General features: G+C 41.6%; 1 protein-coding gene across 5 annotated transcripts in view; it reads right to left on the reverse strand.

Moving 5' to 3' along the window:
* Positions 1-24,078, reverse strand: part of trit1 (tRNA isopentenyltransferase 1) — a 43,008-nt gene that overhangs the window by 14,210 nt on the left and 4,720 nt on the right. For 4 of the 5 annotated variants that reach the window (XM_022747351.1, XM_022747353.1, XM_022747354.1 and 1 more), the window contains exons 2-6: positions 14,627-14,767; positions 11,227-11,325; positions 10,505-10,662; positions 8,611-8,753; positions 8,336-8,447 (exon numbers count right to left, since the gene is read on the reverse strand). In XM_022747351.1, coding sequence (XP_022603072.1) covers positions 8,336-8,447; positions 8,611-8,753; positions 10,505-10,662; positions 11,227-11,325; positions 14,627-14,767 — 653 coding nt within the window. The remainder of the gene's footprint in view (positions 1-8,335; positions 8,448-8,610; positions 8,754-10,504; positions 10,663-11,226; positions 11,326-14,626; positions 14,768-24,078) is intronic. The other variant, XM_022747352.1, reaches the window with a different exon arrangement.

The following is a 24,078-nucleotide window of genomic DNA, read 5'->3' on the forward strand; positions in this document are numbered from 1 at the left end:
CTGCCACCATCTTCACAATACATTGAGCACCGCTATACAATTAACCAATCCAAGCCAGAAACCCATCACCGATGCCAAAAGCCCTAAATGCAGAAAACAGGTAAGAGTGATCCACCCTATCAAAAGCCTTCTCCTGGTCCAAACACAGAATACCAAAATTGACATTATTATAAGACCCACAAACATCAATGACATCTCGAATAAGGAAAATGTTGTCCATGATTGTCCCGTCAGGTACACAATATGTCTGGTCTGAATGTACAATTATTTCCAGGATGTCCCTAAGCCTATTCGATAAGGCTCTGGAAAGCACCTTGTAGTCTGTACAGAGGAGGGTAACTGGCCTCCAGTTCGTAAGTAAGGCCAAGTCTCTTTTCTGCAGCACGGAAAGTACTGTTTGCTGACAGGAAACAGGAAGAGATCCTGCTCTAAAACACTCCAGCAAAACAGCATGCAAGTCAGATCCGAGAAAATTCCAGAACTGCTTAAAAAAGTCAACAGAGAGACCATCGATCCCAGGTGCCCGCCCTGATGCCAACTGGTTGACAGCAACTGTCAACTCCAGGCTGAGCTGAGGAAGCCCCTCCAGGATCTCCTCACGACAGTCCTTGCTGCATTGTTCTGCCCTGAAGAGGTCAGAGTAGAAGTCCATTGCATGTCTCCTCATCTCATCTGGGCTCGTGGTTACTCAGGTCATCTGCTTCCTCTGTGCCACCAATCTCCCTAGGTTGAAAAAGAACGAACTTGGGGCGGCCATGTCCTTTAACTGGAGGAAGCGAGACCTGACGAGGGCTACCTTCACTCGCTCCTGCAGGAAGGAGCTCAACTCCAACCTCTTCCCCCGCAGCAGATGACCCATGGTGGGATCCGAGTCTCTATGTAGCCCTTCCTCAATGCTCCTAATGCTGGCTTCAAGCTCCTGAACTGCTGCCTTCTTCTTAGCAGTGGAATAGGAGGTGTACTGCTGACAAAAAACACAAATTTGTGCCTTACCAACCTCCCACCACTGCTTCAAGGAAACGAAATCCCCTTTTATTTTTAAAATTACCATTGCTGCCAAAAGTGCTCCAAATTCTGACAGAAATTGCTATCTTGGGGAGTTTGTTAATAAAAAAGCCAGTAGGACTTGGACCTGGCGAACTGACTGGATTGTGGATGTTTCACCCACCATGTGTCTAACAGGTCCAAATGTGTGATGATGCTTTTAGAGCTCTGAGATGACTGTGGGTGGGGTTCCTCACCTGTCCGGTCCATAGTAAAATCTAGAGTAGCAGTTAAAATCCCCAGCAAAAATTAATTGATCCTGATGATATTTAATTAACTAATTTTTCATCAGGGTAAAAAAAAAAACCCACTCTTTCTCAGCATACACATTAACAAAACAGAACACACAACTCTCTATTTCAGCCCTAACAATCAACACCCGACCCTTCACCACTTCAGTAGAAGATAAAACTGTTGCATTTGCAGATGCTCTAAACAGAACAGCTCCCTGCATTGACGTTAGTGCCATGGCTAAGAGTATATGAGCCCTCCCACGATAAACCCCAATCTACCTCATCTGCTGGACTAGAATGTGTCTCTTGCAAAAACAACACATCAACCCTTTTCTGAGTAGAAACTACAGAAATTAATACCCTTTTGTGCCTGTCCCTCCCACCATTAATATTCAAAGACCCTATTTTTAAGCTCTGCATAGAAAGGTGAGAGAAGAGGACCAGGTAAGATGAAACAAGCAGCGAACAATAAAGAGGGGAAAACACTGTGTGGTACATGATCATGTTACTTTCATGCTCTTCTAGTAGATTTACCTTTTTTTTTTTTTGCTTTTCTCAGAGTTGCAATATGCTTTTTAAGGCGGAAACGTTTCTTTTCATCCAAGAGGTCAAAACCAACCAGTCTTTTCAACATATCAACAGATTTGATGAACTTGTCAGTTGCTGAAGTAATAACTCACTTTAAGACTTCTTAAATGTTACATCCAGAAAATGACTGATGTCTTATTAAAGAATAGAGATCATCAACATTCCTGTTGCTTCCACAGACAGATACAACATCTGACTGAGTCATACTCCATGTCTTCACCTTCACATGATACCTGACTATTGAGCACACTTTTTCTTTCATTGTTGATGGCAATGTTATCACTACATGCAGAACTTGTTGAAGCTGCCTCCTTTGCAGACTGTGATTGCATTTCAGTGCCTGCAGACTGAGAGCTGCTAAGGTTCTCTGCATCCACCGAAGTCTGTTGCTCATGCTGACTCTGTTCCTCCCTGTCATCAGACCTATTCTCACAATGTGAAGCACTGGCTGCCGCACTGGCTGCTGCACTCGCAGCACCGGCATCCGCCGCCGAAGCGGCACCAGGAGCGATGTCAGCAACGGCAGCAGCACCCGGGGTGTCCCACATCCCCAAACTCAAAACATTTCAACTGTCCTGAACTGGCATACACCATTTAAGAGCCATCACCATGCTTTACTCTGAAAGACACCTCCAGTGTTTGAGTAGGTGAATCCAAGAACATGAACACCTGCCGCCTCAAAGACTACACGAGCTTCAGTTTTGGATCCTTACATCCCAAACTCACTATCTTAAATCTACTAGCAAATTACCAAATCTACGGAGTTCGTTCTCTATCAACTTATTAGGTATAAACGCCGGATACGGTGATCCACGTGGTGGGAATTGACAGCAGGGAGACCTGCACAAATGCCTCCCTGATAAACAGCTGATGCACTTGACCCTCCTCTTCTACAAACACAACCACTGCTTTGTGCATTTGTGATGCAAAAGACAGATTGTCGTGTCCTACCTGTTCGCCAACCACCAGCAGAACCTCCTCCACAGTGACATTACTATCCAGCGGGACTATGCATACCGCCTGCCGGATAGATGGAGGTGGCGTCTCGGAGGACGCCATTCCTCCAAAAAAAACCCACCTGACAAAAAACACAGATCGCTCAGCCAACACTGAGAAAGGTATTGTAAAAGCTTATCTGATTATGTACATGGGACAGCTGAAGAAAACCGGGGGAAAATCAGAAAAATATGGATAAAGACCATTCAAAAAACCCGTGCCACTCTCACGTCCACCACCACCATAACTCACACTCACCGGAAACCAGAGAGGAGAGGAGGAAATGAAACATTATCCATCAATACCAAAAGTTTCCATCTCCAGCTTGACATTTCTAGACACCCAGTGGTGACTCATGTCACCTTCTCCTCCTCCTCCTCCTCCTCCTCCTCCTCTTCTATCTCCCCTTCCCTCCCTGAACGAAGAATATCCGTCTGAGCAGATGTGAGGCCCTTCGGGGGACAAAGTGACAGAATGACATTAGAAAAAGTGAAAGGCACTGGCAGAGAGACCCACAGGTGCTGGGACTATAGTAGCCTGACCGGGGTGACATCAGGTTGGGGCAGAAGCCGCTGGTTACCTCACCAGACAGTGTAGACAGAACAATATCAGACCATATCACCCCAATTTAGACAATTCTGCCTGTTCAAGCCCAAGCTGTACCTTTCTGATTGTAGTAATATCTCTTCTATTGCAATTCGTGTTAAGTTCAATAACCTGATCCTTTTCTGAATTTGGAGTGATTGCAAAAGTAGCAGAGGTTAGCTGTGGTGTCATTTTTCTTTCTGCCAGTGCAAGAAAGGGTTTTTTATTCTATCATGACAACTGACCTGACTAATAAAAAATCAATGTTTAATTGAAACAGTGGAACAGTGGACTGAGGAATACAAACCGTTACACTCTGTGTAATGGGCAGTACTGTGTACACATAAATGTTAGGGATACAACACAAAGCTGCCATATGTGTCTGCAGTGTTTCCACAGAATTATATTGTATTTGTGGTGTTAACCGACGGAGGGCTTTCTTACATTAATTATTAAATAATAACATATATAAGGTGCTCAACTGCAAATATTTTAACGCCTCGTGAAGAATAAACATATAGCTCAATTTCTTCATGTTATATCAAACAAATAACAACCCACAAACTCAGTCGGGTCGGTTAGGGTTGGTTACATGTGATTGGCCAGTGAGCCCGCGCTGTGCACCCTGAATGACAGGCACACAGATAGGGATGGTCCTTTGGCCCAGTCTGACTATGACAGACGGGTCTGTTGTCAATGTGTTTGTTGAGAGAGATAGAGTGAGAGAGAGAGAGAGAGAGACAGAGAGAGAGAGACAGAGAGAGAGAGAGAGACAGACACAGACAGACAGACAGACAGACAGAGACAGGGGTGAGGAGGGGCTGAATGAATCAATGCACTGTGCACAGTTCTACCCATTTGAAAAAGGAAAAAACAAAAAGAAAAAGAAGGAAAAAAAAAGAAAATCAATACGTGGTGGTAGGAGTTGATATTGTGCTGGGCTGCCTAAAATAAATCAATGTATGGGAAACGCTGGTCTGTTTTTTTTTAACAAAAACATCTGTACTACTTTCTTTTCTGTGTTCAATTGTTTTCAGCTGCTATTTATACTGTTAAAAAAAGTACATGCACTTTTTGTTAGTCAAATTATAAAAACATGATTTGTTTTTTAATCTGTAAAACTAAAGGTGGAGGTGGAAATCAATAGCGGAAATAAATATTTAACAGTGGGAAAAAAGGCAGAATTTCATTGGGCCATATTGTACAACTTTTGGGGCAAATTGTGTCAATGACAGATCAGTGTGAGTCAGGTATTACAGCAATAATTCAAATGTTAGGGCGCATTGTCTGTTCATATCCATATGATGTGTTCGTTTCCATCCCAAATAAATACAACAGCACAGTTCAAGCTTTATTTTCACAGCTGCCATCTTCTCATAGGCCTTACTAAAATAATTTAATTTCCTTAGATAATATCACTGAATTCACCATTGTACAATGACCTGTACAGTTTATGATAATTCTCAGATGTTCTGATTTGCATTCCTGTTATTGGCGAGTTAACAAAAAAAAAGAAGCCTTTTTGGAGCCAACAGGAAAGAAAAATTGAACCTGTACTCTCATAATGTTCAGGTCATTACACTGAACATTTGAACTAGATTTTTTTTTGGTCTGGTTTGTCATTTTTCTTGCTGTCAATTTTGTCTCTTTCTAAAACACTTTTCTTCTTTTTTTTTTTTTTAAACACATTGTAGACCAAACATTGTAATAATAATAATTACTATGTTTAGCCCATTACTTATAACATTTAACAGAAACAAGAAGAGGAAATAACAAAAAATAAATCTGGCTAGACGGGCAGAGACAGACATTTGAGAGTAGAGAGAGAGCACAGGAAATGTAGAGTCAATGGAGGGAGGAAAAGAAAGACAGAGGAAGAGAGGGAGGGAGGGAGGGAGAGATCTGACCTTGATGTCTGGCCACAGCAGCCAGCTGGGGATGGAGACATGAGGGTGAAGGAGCGACAAACAGTGAGAGAGAGAGAGAGAGAGAGAGAAGTGAGGGGGGGTAAAGTGCTTGGGTGATCGGATTGCTGAGAGGGCAATAGTGGCAGAGAGAGAGACAGAAGGAGGAGGAGGCTGGTTGATGAGGTGGGATGGGGTGATGGGGTGATGAAAGATAGGAGGGACGAAAGAAGGGAACTGGCAGCTTCCTGGGCATGGTTCCATCAATGCATCAACTCCCTGCAGCCACACCCCAACACACACATACAAGTATCAATATCTGCTGCCATAGACACACACACACACAGCAGGATGTTTCCACATATCTGTTTCAGCTATTAGTGAAGCTCATGTACATGTTTATACATATTTCATGTTGAACACATATTTCTTATTTAAACATTCTCTCATCTGTACTTTTTTCGTTGTAAATGCGCTGTATAAATATGTTAAGATTCATATATTTTACACATGTGACAAAGTTGTAAAAAGATCCTTATATACAGATAAAAAAAGGAAGAAGAAAATAAACCACATATGACAAATTGATGCATTTAGCTCCTGTATTGCACCATATGGTGAGTAGGTAGCTGCTGTAGCTGAATCTAGAAATACCCTGGTAGAGATAAAGTGGAGAATTTGTTCCTGCCAAAGAAAGTGCTTGTTGCTGGAAAGTAAAAATAAAGCTTGCTGAATCAATCGGTGTTTGCTTGTTAGCGGAAATGTCAATCATGGCATTTTCCATAGCAGGCTGTGAGTGGTAATTCATGGACAATTACAGAGACTCTTTATCTTACAAATTGTCCTCTGGTGCGGCACATGTCATGACTCGCACTTGAACGTTACATTGCAAGAAGGTAAATACACACTGACAGATGTTCTGTTGGCACAGGTGTGACATTAATGATGTCTGTGTTTTCTGAAACACTTCTTCCACAGGTCAGAAAATGTCATTAGCAATTCCAATAAATTCCATTTCCAAACCTTCAATAACAAAATGACATTTGTGTGCAGCCTGTTGAGTTCAAGTTGTAGCAGTTTTTTTTGTAACTGTTAGCTTTTCAATCTTCATTTAATGAGCAAAATGTAGTCAATCAGTCACTTATAACAAGTCACAGCACACATCAAAGTTTGGTGTAAAGTATTTTTTCTCATTCAGCAACAAGTTTTATTGCCTCTTCTTGGTGGCCATGTTAGAAGGACCGTTGTGGTTTTGGCAGAAGTACGCCAACAAATCCAGGTTGTAATGTAAATGTTTTGGTGAAACTACAGTTTTATTCCTACAGTGGCCCTGAGAGCTCAACACACTGCAACTTAAGAAAACACATGCAAATAGACAAAACACAAACAATTTCAGAAAACATCTTCATCAGTTTGACAACACATGCTGCAAATACTTACAACACAACCAAATACAGAAACGCACTGCAAGTAGCACAGACAAAGTGTTTCCAGGGGTCACCGAAGAGTGATGAACACGGCTGGGACGCACTTACATGGATGTATTATAATGCAGTACATCTAATCTAATACATATAATCAATGCACACTTACTGTTCAATGGTTTCAACTTCAAAAGCCACAAAACAATGAACAACAAGGGCGTCCCGGCCGGGTTGTCGTCTTGAAGAACGTTTGTGTATTTAGTTGTGTTGTGTGTATTTGCAGCACATGTGTTTTCAAATCGATGAAGATGTTTTCTGAATTTGTGTTTTGTCTATGTGCATGTGTTTTCTTAAGTTGCTGTGTGTTGAGCTCTCAGGGCCACCGTACATTCCTCTCTCTGAACCCTGACGGCAGAGGCCCCATCTCCTTTGGTTTTCAACCAAGACCTTGGAATGGCCAGCAATGTATTACCAGAGGATCTCGGACTGTGTCCTGGCTCATGGGGGATAAAAGCTCAGAAATATAGGGAGGGGCCCGCCCAATTAGAAGAATTTTAAAATAAGACGGTGCTGCCACATTAGAACTATGAGAGGTCAGTTATTTGATAATGAAGCACAGTGAGAAATGGCAAAAATAACCATGCGTCTGGATCATAGTGATCCAGAGACACCACCACACAACCCTATTCGTGGTACAGAAAACAGTGGATCTATACAAATGAAAGAGTGACGTAGCTCCAGTTCACTACTGATCATGTGGTTAGCGTTAAAGAAATGTCAAATACAAGTTGGTAATTGCGAGAGAGACAAAATGTCAATCTTGATCATGTTAACGTTATCTTCAAATAGCATCCAGAGTTTAACAGAAACCACTGTACTGTGAGTAATTTGTTCCGGGACCACCACAATGTCCATCCAGTGTGGGATGCACTTCCTGAGGCCCTGAGGTAATAAGCACCAATCACCAGACTCCCCTGGCAGCGCTAAAGTCCTACAGAGAGGCCTTATCTCTGCAATTATTAATAATCACTGAACATCCTAAAGAAATATTAGTCCCATCTGATCTAAACTCGCAACAGTGTGGGCTGTATCTAAATTGGTCTCCAGGCCTTTGGGAAAGGAGACCGCACAGAACAGAGTGACCTGTCAGAGTAGGAAGGAGAAATAAATAACTGGATAGCTACTTGGCCGAGTTCACCTCACTCCTATTGCCCTGGTTACATGGACGACAGGAGTTAACTCTGGCTTCAGACTGAGCGTCTGGATCATTAATTTAGATGAGGAAGAGAATGTGATCTTGAACTTGCAGGGACACTGACCCCTGCTCATTAGCAATGACTACAGAGCCAGAGGCAAATATCACATAAGTTTTTGGCCCATATAACAGTGTCATATGCAACATTTCACAAGATCCTAAAATCCCAGTTCCAATGTTTTTTGCCCTGAGCGAAAAAAATATCCAAAAGATTAAAAAAAAAAGATAATGAATTTTGGATAAACAGGATCTGGTTGACTGTGTTTATTCAGGAGGGTGGACATGTTTGGCTGCGGATTTGCTTACCTGTCATCCTGGACTTTCTGCTGATTATAGCGGACATGGAAGTCTCTTAGCTCCTCTATCAGTCCTGCAGACAACATCTCATCTACGCGAGCATCCAACCGCTTGTCTAGAGCTGCAGGGGAACAGAGAGGAGAAAAAATGTATAACAAGTGTACCAGAAAAATAAGACAGACACGCCTAAAATCTTATTTCATGCTGCACTGAAGCTCCCATATGAATATCAGCATTTCTGTTCTTTGAATGCAAGGAAATTGACGCGATCGTTCCTTCCTTACCCTCCATGTCTGCATGCAGCCAGAAAATGCAGGGGTCTGGGTACCTCAGCGGGCCCCCCAGCCCATCGCCTCCTTCCTGCCCCCTCTGCTCCTCCAGCCAGTGACTGTGGGGGACGCCTGTCTCCTCATGGATTTGCAGGCTCCTGTAGATAAACATGCAAGCAAAGACGTTAACGTTAAATAAACCCCTCAGTTGCATTTCCCGCAGGAACATTGTGCAGACATAACTACACAAATCATTCTCAGAGGTTTTTTTCAGATTGAAACAAATTCCTATGATCTCCAGTATACGGTGAATTTAAATCCCAGTCCCTGGATTTCTGGCCTCGGCGGGTAAACTGAGATTAGGTGACTTAACCATCCACTCATCCATTAAATCCAATGTAAATGAAAACCCCAACCTCCCCTTGTGATGGACAAATTAAGAATCTGGTTTGAGAAGGACAAGATGACTGCTGCACCACAAACAATACAAAACTGTACAAATAAAAAGGTGTAAGAAAAGAAGTAAAACAAGGGAAAATATAAACCATGATCAACACGTTTTCTCTCTAGTACACAGTTATCTTTCAGCCAAGCTTTCAAAATGTTCAGATTTAAATCCATACCAGATTCTTTAGCTGTGCCTGGTTGCGCTCTGAAGTTATGATAAAAAAGATGATTCCTGTCCTCTGTTGTCAACTAGAAGAACAGGGTAACCTAACCTGCTCACACAAAAGACCAGAGTGCACTGACTGCTACTCATCAAGCTGTGAGTGTTTGTGTGAGTGTGTGTGCATGTGTGTAAACAGATAAACTGTCAGCGTAGATTGGGTGGAGGTCGTATACTGTGACTGTCAGCCTGAGACAGAACATTAGCCCTTCAGGACCCCACACAAAACATGAGAAAACTCAAAAAATGTTGTTACGCATGACTCATGTACACACAAACAAGTTGACACAAGACACACCTAAAAACACTATACACCATATAATCCAGAAGGTGAGTAGAGCAGTTTCCCTATGCACTCATGTAAAAATGCTGTAATTCTGTTGCTGAATTAGAGCCACCTGCATAAAACACATAGCATTGTTTAAATATTGACAATGTTTAAAATTAATATCAGACGATTATGTTTCCAAACAAGGTAATTTTATCAAAATCTAAACAGTTTCTCATTTAATACTGACGCGAACATGGACGTTTGAACTTTAGTGAAAATATCAGGCCTATTTTGTTTTTGGCCATTCACACTAGCAGTTTAACAAGGTTGGTGGTAAACAAACTTAATTTTAACAAACTCAAACATAATTGAAGAATTTCAAAATAGTGCTACAATTCAAAATTCAATCAGTTTAATGAAAGACTGAACAAAGAAAAGAATCAGAACATACCTAACACAGTCAGCTAGCTTAGCTAGCAGCTAACCCTTGGACTATTTTTTGATAATCAGGTACCACAATGTTTATTATGGGACTGAAAATCTTAAATATTCCTGGCTGCATTTCTACTAATGTTGCTAGTGTTTCTTTTGCTACTAGCTACCTAACTAGCTAACACGAACAAAGTAGCTATATAAAACATACACAGCTAACAAACAAATAACAGTGTAGCAGGAGAGGCTCATTATTAATTATTTAAAACTATTGTTATCTAAAAATGGTTAAGTGTGTTTCATTTAGCTAACTTTTCCTACACACGCTTGTGTTGCTTAACATGTTAGTTTGGACGAACAATTTAAAACTGACCAGTTAGAAATGAAGAGAAACTTAAATATTGTGTAATGTGGGTAATTTGTCATTTTAGAACTATGTCCGTTTTCTAGAAATACACGTTACAAAAAGCTGATAAATCTGTCACTAGATATCCGGTGTAACACGTACACCAGTGAAGATATCTGTTCAGCTGCATCACCTGGCAATCTTGCGTTTGTTGTTGGGGTGCAACATGGAAGCCATTTTGGGGTCCACCTCTGCCAGTCGTTTGTGTAACTCATCTGCTCCCAGTTTTTCCAACTCCAATTTCCTGTTTGGAGCTCCGTCTCCTCCATCCTCTGACTCTTCGTTCTCCTGCTGTGAGAGATATTTCATTTTAAGTTTGAGAGTTGACCAAAGCCGCCTTCAAGTACTGAGCTTAAACTCCTGCTTCCAAATCCTTAATACATATACTAGTCCTGTTAGAACAGTGCTTTAGGTCAGAAATAACATGCATAGAAACAGAAAAGAAAACATAAAATGTAATAAGCCACATCTTGGCAACTGAGGAATTATTATCACAGTCACACTTTTTCATTACAATATCCGTAAGCACTGAAAGCAGCACATATTGTGGTATGATTTGCATTCCTGCCAACATGTAAGATCTGTGAGATTTTTTGCAGTTGTGGGTTGCCAGGTTGTGGTAACAGATGGGTTGAAATTGTATGCATGTGCATGGATTGTTTCATACACAATTTGGCAACTTGGATAATGTCAAAAAAACAAACAAAAAAAACATACAGAACGAATGGATCCATGAAATATGGAGACTCCCCACCATGGCAGGTATGAATTTGGTGGCATAATGAGCTAAATAATGTCAGAGACGCACAGAGGACGAGGGGAAGTGTATTTGTGTTGTACTGTTATTGCACTCACCCCTGTATCCAGCAGGACCTTCCACAGCAGAGACTCAATGTAATAATTTGTTCCTCCAACAATGATTGGCAGTTTGTTTCTGCTGTGCATGTCATCTATGTTGAGTGTGTTAAGGAGGAAACTGATCTGCACATATTTTCTGTAGATGATTGCACAATAATTAAAATCACTTTTAAGCGACCTGTTGAGCTTCTTTAGTGGCATTTAAACCATAACGGCATAAAATCAACTTTAGCAAGTTCTAATTTAATCAGTCATTCTGAGAGGCTGCCATTCACATTTTGCTAAATTGCATACACCTACTCAGGTTATTCACGTCGACAGTGCATTTTCCAAAGGCGCTTGTTTAATGGTTTCATATTATGTGCACATTCAAGAAAAGTGAGAATCCAGATGAGAGAGAAAATTGAGCTTTCTCCCTCTTTGATTTCACAGTCCCTCCCCTCAAAATGCAGCGTTCAAATAATAGCAAACATTCAAGGGAACAAACAAACAGAACAAACCACTTTTGCAAACCATACAAAATACAAATGAAAAAGCCTGATCTTAATTTACCATTGGGCTGGCTATCCAAGGTTTGTTTGTTTCAGGCTATTACCTTGAAAAAATAAGATAAAAAAAAAAAGTAGAAAATTGAATAATATCTCGTGACATAAGTGCTGCAAAGGGATTAAACAAAAGAAAATGCAGGAAATCAGCAAAAAACCTCAACATGCTGGAGCTGTTAGCGATTCCAGGCATCAACACAGTACGTGGCCCATAAAAGTAAAAGCCACAGCAGAATGCTTGATAAACAAGAACAATACCACTTAACATCAATACAGACTGTAACATTATAAATAGGAGCGCAACGGCAGTATTAAGCTGAATATTGTATTTCTTACAATAAGTGAGTGCAGTGCGGCTGATATGATGATACACTCTAATAGCCGTCAGTTAATATAAATGTATGTGTGAGGTAAGAAGAAGACGGTTTTTCTTTTCTCCTGCTTGTCGGCTTGTGACACCGTAAGTGTGTTTCCGTCCACCTATTTTTATGCACGTATTTAATTTACATGTAAAAAAAAAAAATTTGCAAGAAAGGTCCAAATATCACAAAAAAAGTTTTTATACTTGGTGGAAAAGTTGGTGTACTGATAATAACAAAATGTGACAAAATGCAACGGAAACAGTGAATAAACCATGATGTCTATGAAGCATGTGACTTATTTGCCGCAAGCTCCACTGAAGAAATAAAAAATATTGGCAGATGAAAACTGTAACCTTCCTCAAATTAATACACAAAACAAGCATAAATGCCACATTTCCATCATGTGTTTTACATTGTTTTTCACCACCTGAAGTTCGACTGCTGCACTTGTCATTACGCTCTTTCATTACCTCAAACTGTTTCTCAATGCGCTCAACTAGCAAAACGATGGTGGAAGGAAAAAACGCATCAATTTACAATTTCTTTTACCAATTTTAAGGAAATTTGGTTCAAATTTGTGCGAGACATGGATGGAAACCTGACTTCTGTTTATAAGCTGAAAATTTTTCCCCTCTAAGCTTCTCATATTGTCATTTCAATAAATGTTCCAGGCCTAAGACGTAAAACTATCCAAAAGTTTCACAAACGAAGCATTAATCACATTAATCATCTTGTGGCACACGAGACACCAAGACTGGGAATCGCTGCTCAACTGAATGTGCTTGGATTTTGAATCCATGCAATATGAAAACGTCAGCTTGGGCTATCAGAAAAATGTTCTCTATAGTCTGAAATTTGATAGAATATAAAATGAACTCATTAATTGAGAAAATTATAATAATAACATATAACAATAATTAAAATAACTGTTAGCTGTGTGTCAATACTGTTTCTGTATTGCAAACTCTGTATCAGCCGCACCTCTAAAATTAACACAAAAATATCAATATTGGAGTGGTCACACAGACAGAGGCTGTGTGCCACACCTTTTTCCTCTCTCTCTCTTTTTCTGTCGCATCTTCTTTCATCTTGCACCTTTCCTTCTTTCTCCTCCTCCCTCCCTCCAGTCGCCCACCTTCTCCACTCAGGGATAATTAAATAACCACTCAGCCATCGTCACTCACCTCCCCTTTTCTCTCTCTCTCTCTCTCTCTCTCTCTCTCTCTCTCTCTCACACTCACACACACAGACGGAGCTGCATCACTGTGTTTGAGGGAGGGCGAAACAAGAGATGGAAAGACAGTGAGGATCGCTGACAAGTGGTGAGGAAAATTGAGGGAGGGAAAACAGAAAGAGGGCCAGAAGACTGAGAGCAATAAAGGAGAGACAGAGGAGGGCTTCAGGAGGGAGATTATGTGATTGAGTGAAGGACTGATAGCTGATGATGTGTCATTAGGTTCCAGTGTCTTTGAACTTCTCAAGCTTGTCAGCCCTCTCCCTCTCTTACACACACACTCACTCACTCACTCACACACACACACACACACACACACACTCTCTATCGTCTCTCTTTCGTGCTTTACAGTTTAAAATCATCCACGCTGCTTCTATCCCTCTAATCTGTATTCATCTCTTTCCATTTCTCCCTCTTCCCACCAGCAGGCTCACACTGCACTGAGCCTATTCTTGGAGCTACCGCATCCCCTCTCGCTGCACTGGTGAATGTGTGTGTGTGTGTGTGTGTGTGTGTGTGTGTGTGTGTGTGTGAAAGAGAGAGAGAGAGAGAGAGAGAGAGAGAGAGGGTGTGTGTGTGTGCATGCCATCCTGATCTATTTATACCGTCTCCAGTTATCGCCTCCTCTCTCCACATCTGTGTGACGGCCGTTAGTCTGCAGGAGGGTGTGACTGCCCAAACTGTGTGTGTATGTCTGTACAAATTTTAGCCTGAAACCATAGTTGTGAGGACGTTTCAGCCTTGTGAGACATGTTGGCCAGTCCTCAAAGATTCAAAGGGGTTTGTTTTAGGTTAAGTTCAGAATGAGGTTTAGGTTGGGGTTGGGTTTAGGCATTTAGGGAATGCACAATGAGTGTCCTTACTATTATAAGAAGACCAACATTTGAGCATGAACGCACCACAGACAGAGACTCCTATAAATATCTCTAGTCTCTCTCTTCTCATTTTCAGTGCAACATCTGCAGTGAGACACACTGACAAAACGAGGACAGAGCACATCGTCTCTACACACACACACACGCGCGCGCGCGCACGCACGCACGCACGCATGCACATACACACATACACACACACACACACACACACACACACACGCACACACCAATTAGTAAGAGTCAAATCGACTGAATTCTTTCCTGCAGTTACCACTTATTAATAAGGGATTAAAGATGTGACAGGGGTGATGGCAAAGTGTGGAAAGAGGTGTTAAAGAAAACATTGCTCCTCTGCTTTCACGCGTTTCGAGGAAAGGATATCAGAGCCAGGGCTTTGTTCCTGAAGTCCACCACCGTGTAGCTGCTAACTAGCGGGTCCACAAAGCTGATCATGTGATGTCTGCACTGGGCGAGCTCCTCCGCCGTCACCTTATTGGTGATGATGTCGAGGCCCTGGTACACCTGAAAGGCGACACAAAGGAATCGATTAACAGGGGGGGAAAAAAGGCAAGTTATCAGAGCAGAAGTAAATCATAAAACAGAATGAAATAAAGAAGGAATAAATGCTATACAGACAGATAAAATAGTAGAATACACATTATATGGATGAGATAAAAAAAATAATAAATGATTGCAAGAGTGGGAGTTTAATGGAGGTTTGTCCTAGAAAGCATAAAATCCTTGTCAACACTGTAAGAACGAAGAAGCTAACGAAGAAGAAAAAAGCTTTCATAAAACAAATAGGTCAGGAAATTGCTAGTATGCTAGTAGTCTATGCTAGCAGCAGGGTGTGTGCAAATATGTGCGTGTGTGTGTGTATTTGTCAGTGTCAGAAACTGAAAGCAGGGCTGTGATGGAGGATCGATGTCTGTCGTCCGCATTGGAATGACTCTGACCATTCCTGCAAATTACAATAGACACCTCCTCTGTCCATTTTACATCACCCAGTGACGGGGCTCCCACATGGAATGTGTCAGCTGGGTGTCATACAGTAGTCTGTCGTGATTTTCATTCTCACACACACACACACAGAGTCGAGAGTGTTAAAGGGATGTTTCAGGATGTAGAGTACTTTCTACCTGGGTTTCTCTCTCGAAAGGCCCTTTTCATCATTTCAACTCATGTCTTGTTTTCATTTGTCCCATTGTCCTTGATTATTTTGGAAAATCCAACATTGTTAAGGTTTATATTGGAGTTTATGTTCACTTCCTGTGCAGAGCTTGGATTCTCGTTTGCTGTAGAGGTGCGTACTGTGAAGACACAGGACACTGATGAGTGCTGATAACTGGATCGACATGTGGAGTGACTGAAAAGAAAGGTGACTCGCCGCATTTAGCCTTCAGTAGATTTGTAGCTCCTGCATAATGTAGGAGTCGCTGTGGTTTGCACTATTCTTCCTCTGCTCTTCTTTCCCCGAGTTGTCAGGGCTGCAGTGTAGTTAATCTAAGGGTTAACGTCCTCCACCTGGCAAACCACTGCAAGGCTTTTATTTTGAAGCAGCTTAGAGGTCAGCTGTTAACACCTACACAGCTGGTGTATTTTAGACATTTTTTGGCACTGTGCTGTTGGTGGATCAGTTTTAATTATTGCAAGGGATGAAAGGAAAAAAGGGACTGCAGATAAAAGCTCTTTTACACAGCCGGTTCACAGTGGGACTGTTGCGCCTTTATTCTGCCTCATCGTTCTGTATAAAAAGGTACAAACATGGAATGGGTCATTGTTTTCGCCTTTATTCATTCACCAGTCGCAGTCTAGGCTGATAAGACCAAATCAGGGAGCGACCATGGGTGTGTACATCATCATTTCCAAAGGTCGCTATTTTTGCTCGTCCAGACGACAACACAACCTTAAAGTTTTCTAACTAAAGCGTGGCCAGCAGTGTTTCCAAAAGACTCTGTTTTATGGGCTTGAAAACTAGTAGTGTGGACGTGTAAACGTTTTAAAACTAAAATGTAGTAGCGTGGTTGTAGCCTGTGTAATATGGAGAGTTGGCAGGACGCCGACACATTTGTGTTACAGGAGCGCCGGCGTGCTATCTAAAAATCTTTGTTTGGTTCATTGTAAACCAGCAAAGGGGCAATAAAAAGAAGTCTTCTTAACAGCAATAAAGCAGGATCTTTGTATAAAACAGGCCAATGTGCACTGGTTGCAGGTGTCTACCTGCAGTTCAGGAGAATCTACAACTTCAAACAACTTCATGACTTGTCTAGTCATATTTTATATGCCCTGCTAGCAGGAGCTGCAGAGAGGCACAGAGTTGCACAGGTATAGAGCTACATACATACCAGCAACTGACTGACAATGATAAAGTCCTGTTAACTTGATGCTACGTGTTCCATTCTCAGCATTTACCGCATTGCAACATGACAAATGTAACAGAAAATGTATGGCAGTGTTGGTCCATCTGTCAACTGGTGGGTTCAAAGGACCTTGGTGTAGTTGGGTTCTGTAGATCAATTCTAGGCCATGCTAGTGACAGCAGAGAAACAGAAGTTGAACTCTGACCTGAAGTAATTATGCTGCAGATGGCAAAATATAAACACCTCCCCTCATTTATCATGTAAATACACCTCTACGGCTCTGTCTTCTGCTTAGCATCTGTGTGTAGTCTACCATCAGCCATTCAAGGTGTGTGTTTGTGCGCGTGCGTGTGTGTGTGTGTGTGTGTGTGTGTGTGTGTGTGTGTGTGTGTGTGGGGCTCAGAAAGTGAATCAGCCTGAAGTTGCCAGGAAAACTTTATGAAACTCTCCGAGTCAAAAACCTCCCAAACACTTTAGTGGGCTGAAAGCTCTGGTTGGATTCAGCCTTGATTTGGGAAAAACCATCTTGGTGAAACACTCTATTGTTCAATAATTCAGAGTAGGAAAATAGAGCCTTTAATCATGAGCACTCAGCCGGCTATGGGGACTGAATCACACTCCCAAATGAACACATGAGTATCATCTTTACAGCATGAAAAAAATGAATAAATGAAGTCACTCTTGGTTTAAATCGTGAGCAGATTTTTCCTATGCATTGAGGAAAGTTTAGATTTTTTACTTCTCTTACTGCTCAGACATTTTCCAAACTAGAATCTCTGAGGTTTAGGCAGCTGGGACATGTGGTGTAGATGTGGAAAGATGAGAAAGGAAAGGGTCAGAAACCCACACGGTTTTCTTTTTATAGATGCCAATATTAGAGGGTTATAATAGAAAATCATATCTACCTGCAACCTAGAAGTATCATTAGTGTGATAAGAAACTGTGAGGCACGGCAGGTCTGTCAAACCTTGGATCCCTCCACATGTCAAAGGTGTGTGCATGGGGCTGAAGCAAGACTGAGCATTTAAAGAAACATGGCATTTTATCTTTATCCTTTCAAAAACCACATATCAAAGAGAAAAAGTGCAAAGAATTGATTAAACAATGTGTTTGTCTGCTCTAAGGTAAGCTACACCTTTAGCATCCCCATCTAACTACCTCACCACCAACAGTAGTGACCGAACATTACATCCATGGCCAAAGCGAATATCATTACCTTACTAACGCTACATAAGTTTGTGTGCTTTTGTAAAAAAAAAAAGTTAAAATAAATAAATAAATAAAAGCTCACATTCACATGCACTGTGTAGCATTTACCCATAAGTGGAAGCCATTCCTGGATGCTAACAGAGTTAAGGCTAACATTAGCAGCTCTATTCCTACAAACATCATGTTTTGCTAAGTAGTCAAACTTACATTAAAATGAATTCTGATCTTAAAATTTTCCTCATCATACTTATAATACTACAGCTAACTACCATCTACACAAAATAGGAGCAATGCTGTTTATTAATGTATCTTAGATGGGGCTCACTCTCTGTAGCTTTGTAGCTTTAGCATCAGTCTTTTAGCACTAGATCATGTATGGCCATCAACAAAACATTTAAGACCCCTATTTCAGTTTTTAAACGTCACAAAGTTAGCAAGAACCAACATTTTCCACAAACTCGTGGAGCTAATCTTAGCTAATTAAGCTAATGTGTTACCAAAAGCAGCAAATCCAGAAATATTGATGGCTACAAGCTAGACATAAGAAACCTGTTTTGTGCTCTGGGTTTATTACTCTATAGTTATCATACGTTTGTTTAAATTTTTTCCTCCTTCTTAGCTTCAGTTGCACTTTCTGATTGAGTTTAGTTGTAGTATTTTGGGTCTTTTTTTTTTTTTTTTTTATAGTTGCAGTTGTAGTTTTTCTTTATTCGTTAGAGCCAGACAGTGACAGCAGAACTTGTAAGCGAGAACCAGACATCACAGTTTTATTTTGTCTCAGCTTTGTTTTTCAGTTTAAGAAGCATTTTGTGGTGCAAGGCGTGCCCACATCCTCTGGAATACACCCTAACTTTGTTATACAGCATCTTCCTGCAGACTCAATCTTACATCGCAAGACAACAATATTACAGACTTTAACCCAACATACATGTACTGGATAATCAATACAACTGTGCATACGTTATTGATCATATCCTTGGTGACAGCGTCTGTGGGTTGCGTGCACTTCACCAAATGTTCTGGAGCACCGCAGCAAGCCAAAAATGGGGAGCAGGGCAGGGCAGAACAACCCAGCCTGATAAATTATTCACGGCTTCTCTGCACGACACCACTGTCAGCCAAGGGAGGGATGGATGCATGGATGGATGGACGGATAGATGATGGAGATTAATGAATGAAGGTGAAGGTTTGAGGAAGTTTTTGGAAAGAACAGCGATGGAGAGGATGACAGAGAAAAGGAGATGAACAGACAGAAGAGCGCTGTGTACTTGTTACAGAGAACAGGATGCTCCCTGACAAATTTGCACACATTATCCACCGCCACCCCTCCTCTGTCTTCACTGCTCTCTCTCTCTCTCTCTCTCACACACTCACAATGACACACACACACACAACACACACACACACACACACACACACACATACACACACACACACACACACACAGATTGTACAGAGAGAAGACAGGATGATAGGTAGCAGAAGGATGGCAGAAGGGTGGTGAGAAAGAGAGAAAGCCATATAGAGATGCTCAGAGAGATAGACTTGCATCAGGTTGGTGTGTGTGTGTGTGTGTGTGTGTGTGTCACTGACTGAGGGTCACATGTCTCTCATTATGAGCCACACCCCTCCCACATTAACACACTTTTGTTCCCCGACAAGACAAATGCTCTTTATAACATGCACTCACAACTTGTTAGAAGTTAACAAAACATGCTCACCGCATGGCCCGTTTAGCAGCTGTCCGGGAGCTTTCAATCATAACACATGATATTCATCGAAAGATGGAGTTGCCCAGTTGTCATGGAAATGTAGACGTTCATATTTTCCAAATTTTTCTGCTCTGTCGGCTTAAAAATGTTGATTTCATGACAACTCCATCTGCCGAGGAAGATGTGACGTGATCTGATTGAAAGCTACGAAGCAGCTACTAAATGGACCTTAAAGGGGAGCTTTTATCCTCTACTGTTTCCAAGGACAATAACAAAAGTTAGTTTTACTGTCATCCATGTAGATTTATAGCATTTTGTACCAAAAATGATGCTTATATAATTTTTTTTTCTAGTTTGTATTGTCTTATCTCTCGTTTATCAGCTTCATCCTGTCGCCCATACTTCGACTAACAGCCCCTGGTTCTCCTCAATCTTCTTTCAAGCAGAGTTTCCTCTCCTTCCATCCGTCATCCTCCTCTTCCTCATGACCCTTGAGGGTGCCATTGAGGGTGCACAGCTAATCGTTATGCCACTGAGGGCCACTGAGGGTGCACAGCTAATCGTTATGTAACCGCTCCTTAAAGTACGTTTACGTGTTCTCTTGTTGGACAGTTGCAGATTGTGAGCAGATTGTGATGACTTTAATTTTGCCTTAACGAGAACAAGGAGACCTGAGAGTAGAAGCACGCAAAAGAAGACGGGACTGTAAATAAAGGCAAAAAAATAAAAAATAAAAAAATGAAAGGAGCCACTTGAGTGGAATATATGAAGGAGGAAAAAATGCTTCAAGGGGAAGCTGCAAATGAGAGAGAAAATGAGAAAGAAATTAAGACTTCCAATAGAGGTGGTGGAAATGAGCTTCAAATTGCAGTGATGTTCCAGCTCAGAGACATTAAAGCATCAAAAGATAAAAATCAACATAGCTAATCCTGTTTACACATCTTCTGGAGGAAACTGAAATAAGATGTCATAATAAAAGCAGGGGGTTTTCAAGCATTTGAAATGATGCAACAAAAACAAAAAAAACAAAACAAACGTGAAATGTTATTATTAGCTGGGTTTAAGGGAAGATATAAAAGGACTGACACAGACACAAAAATGTGACAAAAAGTGGAGGGAGAATTAAATAATGCTGAGCAAAGCTGTTTGGTTGCAGCTACTCTTGGTCATATTTCATGCCATCTGAAGACCAAACAAGGAAATGCACTTAGCAGCTTTCTATTAATGAGCAAGGTGTTCGTGGAAACGCCAGCATGCACATTTACAGGAGGTGAACAGATACTTTACAGCCGCCTTTAAACTTCAAAGAGATTAAACCACTGATCAGTCTGACAAACGGATCCACGTGTTATTTTTATGTGTCATTTCTTTATCAATGAAAAGGACCTCAAGAGGCATGTAAAGGGTGTTTTCTGGGAAGTTGCTGAGGAAATGTCTCAGCGATTTTGCTCATCACATTAAGCTAATTATAATTGCAAACCTCATAATTCACATTAATGTACTTCAATGGAAGCCCAGTTAATGTGGGTTCAGCTGCCTACGCTTTCCCGTCTCGCTTTTAAATGGACGTGAATGGATGTGACGGTGTGGCTTGTGTGCGAGTAAGAGAGGAGTGTCTGTGTGCGAGTGTGTGAGCGAGACAATGAGCTCAGTGTTCGAGCTCTACGGAGCCTGCAGCCGGACTGCCCGGCCAACCTTACGCCCTGCACGAGACAGCTGTTCCTCTGCCACATAAATAAGGAAGGGGGTGGGGGGGAGCATGGCCAAAAGAAAGAAAAAAGGGCGAGAGAGGCAGAGAGGAGTGAAGAAAAAGAAAGGGACAGAGAGAACAAACAGTCATTGAGACATAAAATAAGATTCAGAGAAAGGCAAAAAAAAATGAAAGAAAGAGGGAGATGAAGCAGACCTTTCAGTAGTGTTAGACCGACGGTTTGTGAGTATTGGCATTTCATTCATGTAAACCGTAAACTGTCACATATCTGAAAATATTCCTTAATTTTCTGTGGACAATTCCCTTGTATGTTATGCCACACCCTGCGCATGCTTCACAATAAATGCATTTTAATGTGGAAGCAGTGGTAGGCCTTTACTGTGAAACGGAAAGTCCTTCCAATGATTTGGCGTTGGCTAATGTTAGCTAACGAAAGATTTGCTTCCTCTATGACGTTTCCTGCTCTTCAGAACATCATTTCAGGTCATTTAAAAACTTCACCTAGACATTTTTATTACATGATTCACAAAGCTGATAACAGCTCGAACAAAGACCAACATCTGACTGTAAATGGAGGAATGTCCGTCTGTCTGTCAATTTCCTCGATTGTATCGCTGAGGAACCAAGAAAGTGCAGTGTCGACTGTTAAGTATTTCGGATGAGCGGTTCTCAAGAAAGCTTCAAACATTGCTTTTCTACATGTTACTTGACATGAAGAAAATGGCGGGACTACGAGGGCAGTGAAGCACATGCCAGGGTTTTTAAGAAAGGCAGACCTCGACTACGCCGTCGCCCAGACACTATCGGAGCGGAGCATCCGATTCCAACAGTAACTAACGAGAACCGACTGACCACACACACCGGTTGGCTCACCAAAGAGTTACTCAATGGAACTAGATATTTACCTTTTGTGATTGACTTTACACCTAAATAACAATAAAAACACCACAGGAGACTTTAATGGTTCAGCAAACTGGTTTTGATTCATTAAGAAAGAGGCTCCCTGACCTCTATTCTCTTTTCTCTGTACTGTGCTGTTTATTCCCCATTTTGTTCCTGGGATTGTGCATCATGTCATTCAATTACGTTTTATTGAAGAAGGAAAACCGGCCTTTGAGCTGCCTGCTTACTGTTAGTCTAGCAAGCGCGTTAGCTTAGTGACCAACAGAAAAATAAGTTCACAGAGTTTATTCAAAAGACAAATTTGTACCATCGACTCCTGCCTCATAATTGTCTGTAAACTATTCCTCTTTTGTGGAGCAGTTCGACTCAGAGAAGGGTTATTTAAAAGCAGATGGTGCAGCACAGCTAATAAGCTACGATAGCTTCAACCATTTTGCTTATTCAATTAAATAGTATAAAACTACTTAAAATTACTTTACATTAAAAATTCACTGCCATAAAAATGCCGAAATGTCAAAAGCTTTGATCAAAAACAATAGCAGGCTCAGCTGTAATAGGTCGACCCTGGTGCAGTGCAATTCGTCCTTACTCTGACCCCTGGACACGGCCCTGTAGACTGACTGTAAGATGGCTCTACATTTATATCCCTCTCTCTGAATCCCTTCCTCTGTTATACTTACAACAGAATACCTATACCCTGCCTCTTTTCTCTTCTTTACCCCTTCTATCCTTCTCCCTCAAGGCACCATCCTTCAACAATTTATCCCTCCATCCTCCCCTCTTCTCTCTGTCTCTCTGTGGGGAATGGCCCAGTAATGCCAGACTAATAAATCATTCATGGCGTTGCCCCCCCCCCGGTCCCCCTCCTCCCCCTCCTCCTCCTCCTCCATCCTGCCATCCTCCTCTCCCTCACTGCTTTACTGTAGCGGTGACCGCATCACCACACCCGCAGACTGCAAATACATGCACACACACACACACACACACACACACACAAGCGCACAACAAAAAAATAAGAGTTAATCAGCTCTGTTTTTTTGGCTCGCTCCTACACAGGCTTAGATTACCTAAAAAGCATGCATCATAAATCGGATGTGGGAGGCAGCAGCATCGCCTCAGTTACAATACAAACAGATACGTCAAAGCCCAGACAGGTCATAGCCACACCAGACAGATAGAGAGACAGTGGGGAGTGGGGGGAGAGAGGGAGAGAGAGAGATAGAGAGATATGCACAGAGAGAGAGAGAGAGGGAGAAGAAGAGGAGGAGGGATGACTGCAAGCGAATTAGAGGGATATAACACATAGCTGCACAGTTTGAGTGTAGGATGTGTTTAATACGTAGATAAGCATTTGGTGTGTGTGTGTGCGTGTGTGTGTGTGTCTGCGTAACAACCTCTGGCCAATAACAAGCACAACCTTTGAAAGAATCAGCAAACCTCACAGCGGCCACATGACCATCAGATTTACAACTTACGACAAACCAGGGCGCTCGGTGTTTTTACTCAGAATGACCTGGTCCTTCATCCCACTTTTATGGCACCGCAGCGGCCGAGATGACACATGACAGCTTTCCTACTGTTTTCGCGCCTATTTCTCAGAAAATGAATAAGCCTTACAAATTGTCTCCCTTTGTCACAACTTTCACAGCTCACGTCGCCCTTTAAGAGGATACGGTGGCTCCTTCTTTTATACATGCATAAAGCAAAGGGTCACTGGCCACCAATGCTTCCAATAGTCCCACAAACTAATGTAATGGTGCGTGCATCTGCATGACCTGTTAAATTGCCCCCCCAGGAACCTCTGATGGCCCTTTAGTAAAAGAAAGCCACATCCATACTAACACACACACACACACACAGAAAAAGCTGAAACACACCCCCTTTTTTTTTTTTTTTTTTTTAACACCCTGTAGTGAAACAATTTATTTTGTGGTGACA

Source organism: Seriola dumerili, unplaced genomic scaffold (genome assembly GCF_002260705.1).
Source record: "Seriola dumerili isolate Sdu_G_001 unplaced genomic scaffold, Sdu_1.0 BDQW01000110.1, whole genome shotgun sequence".
NCBI lineage: Eukaryota > Metazoa > Chordata > Actinopteri > Carangiformes > Carangidae > Seriola > Seriola dumerili.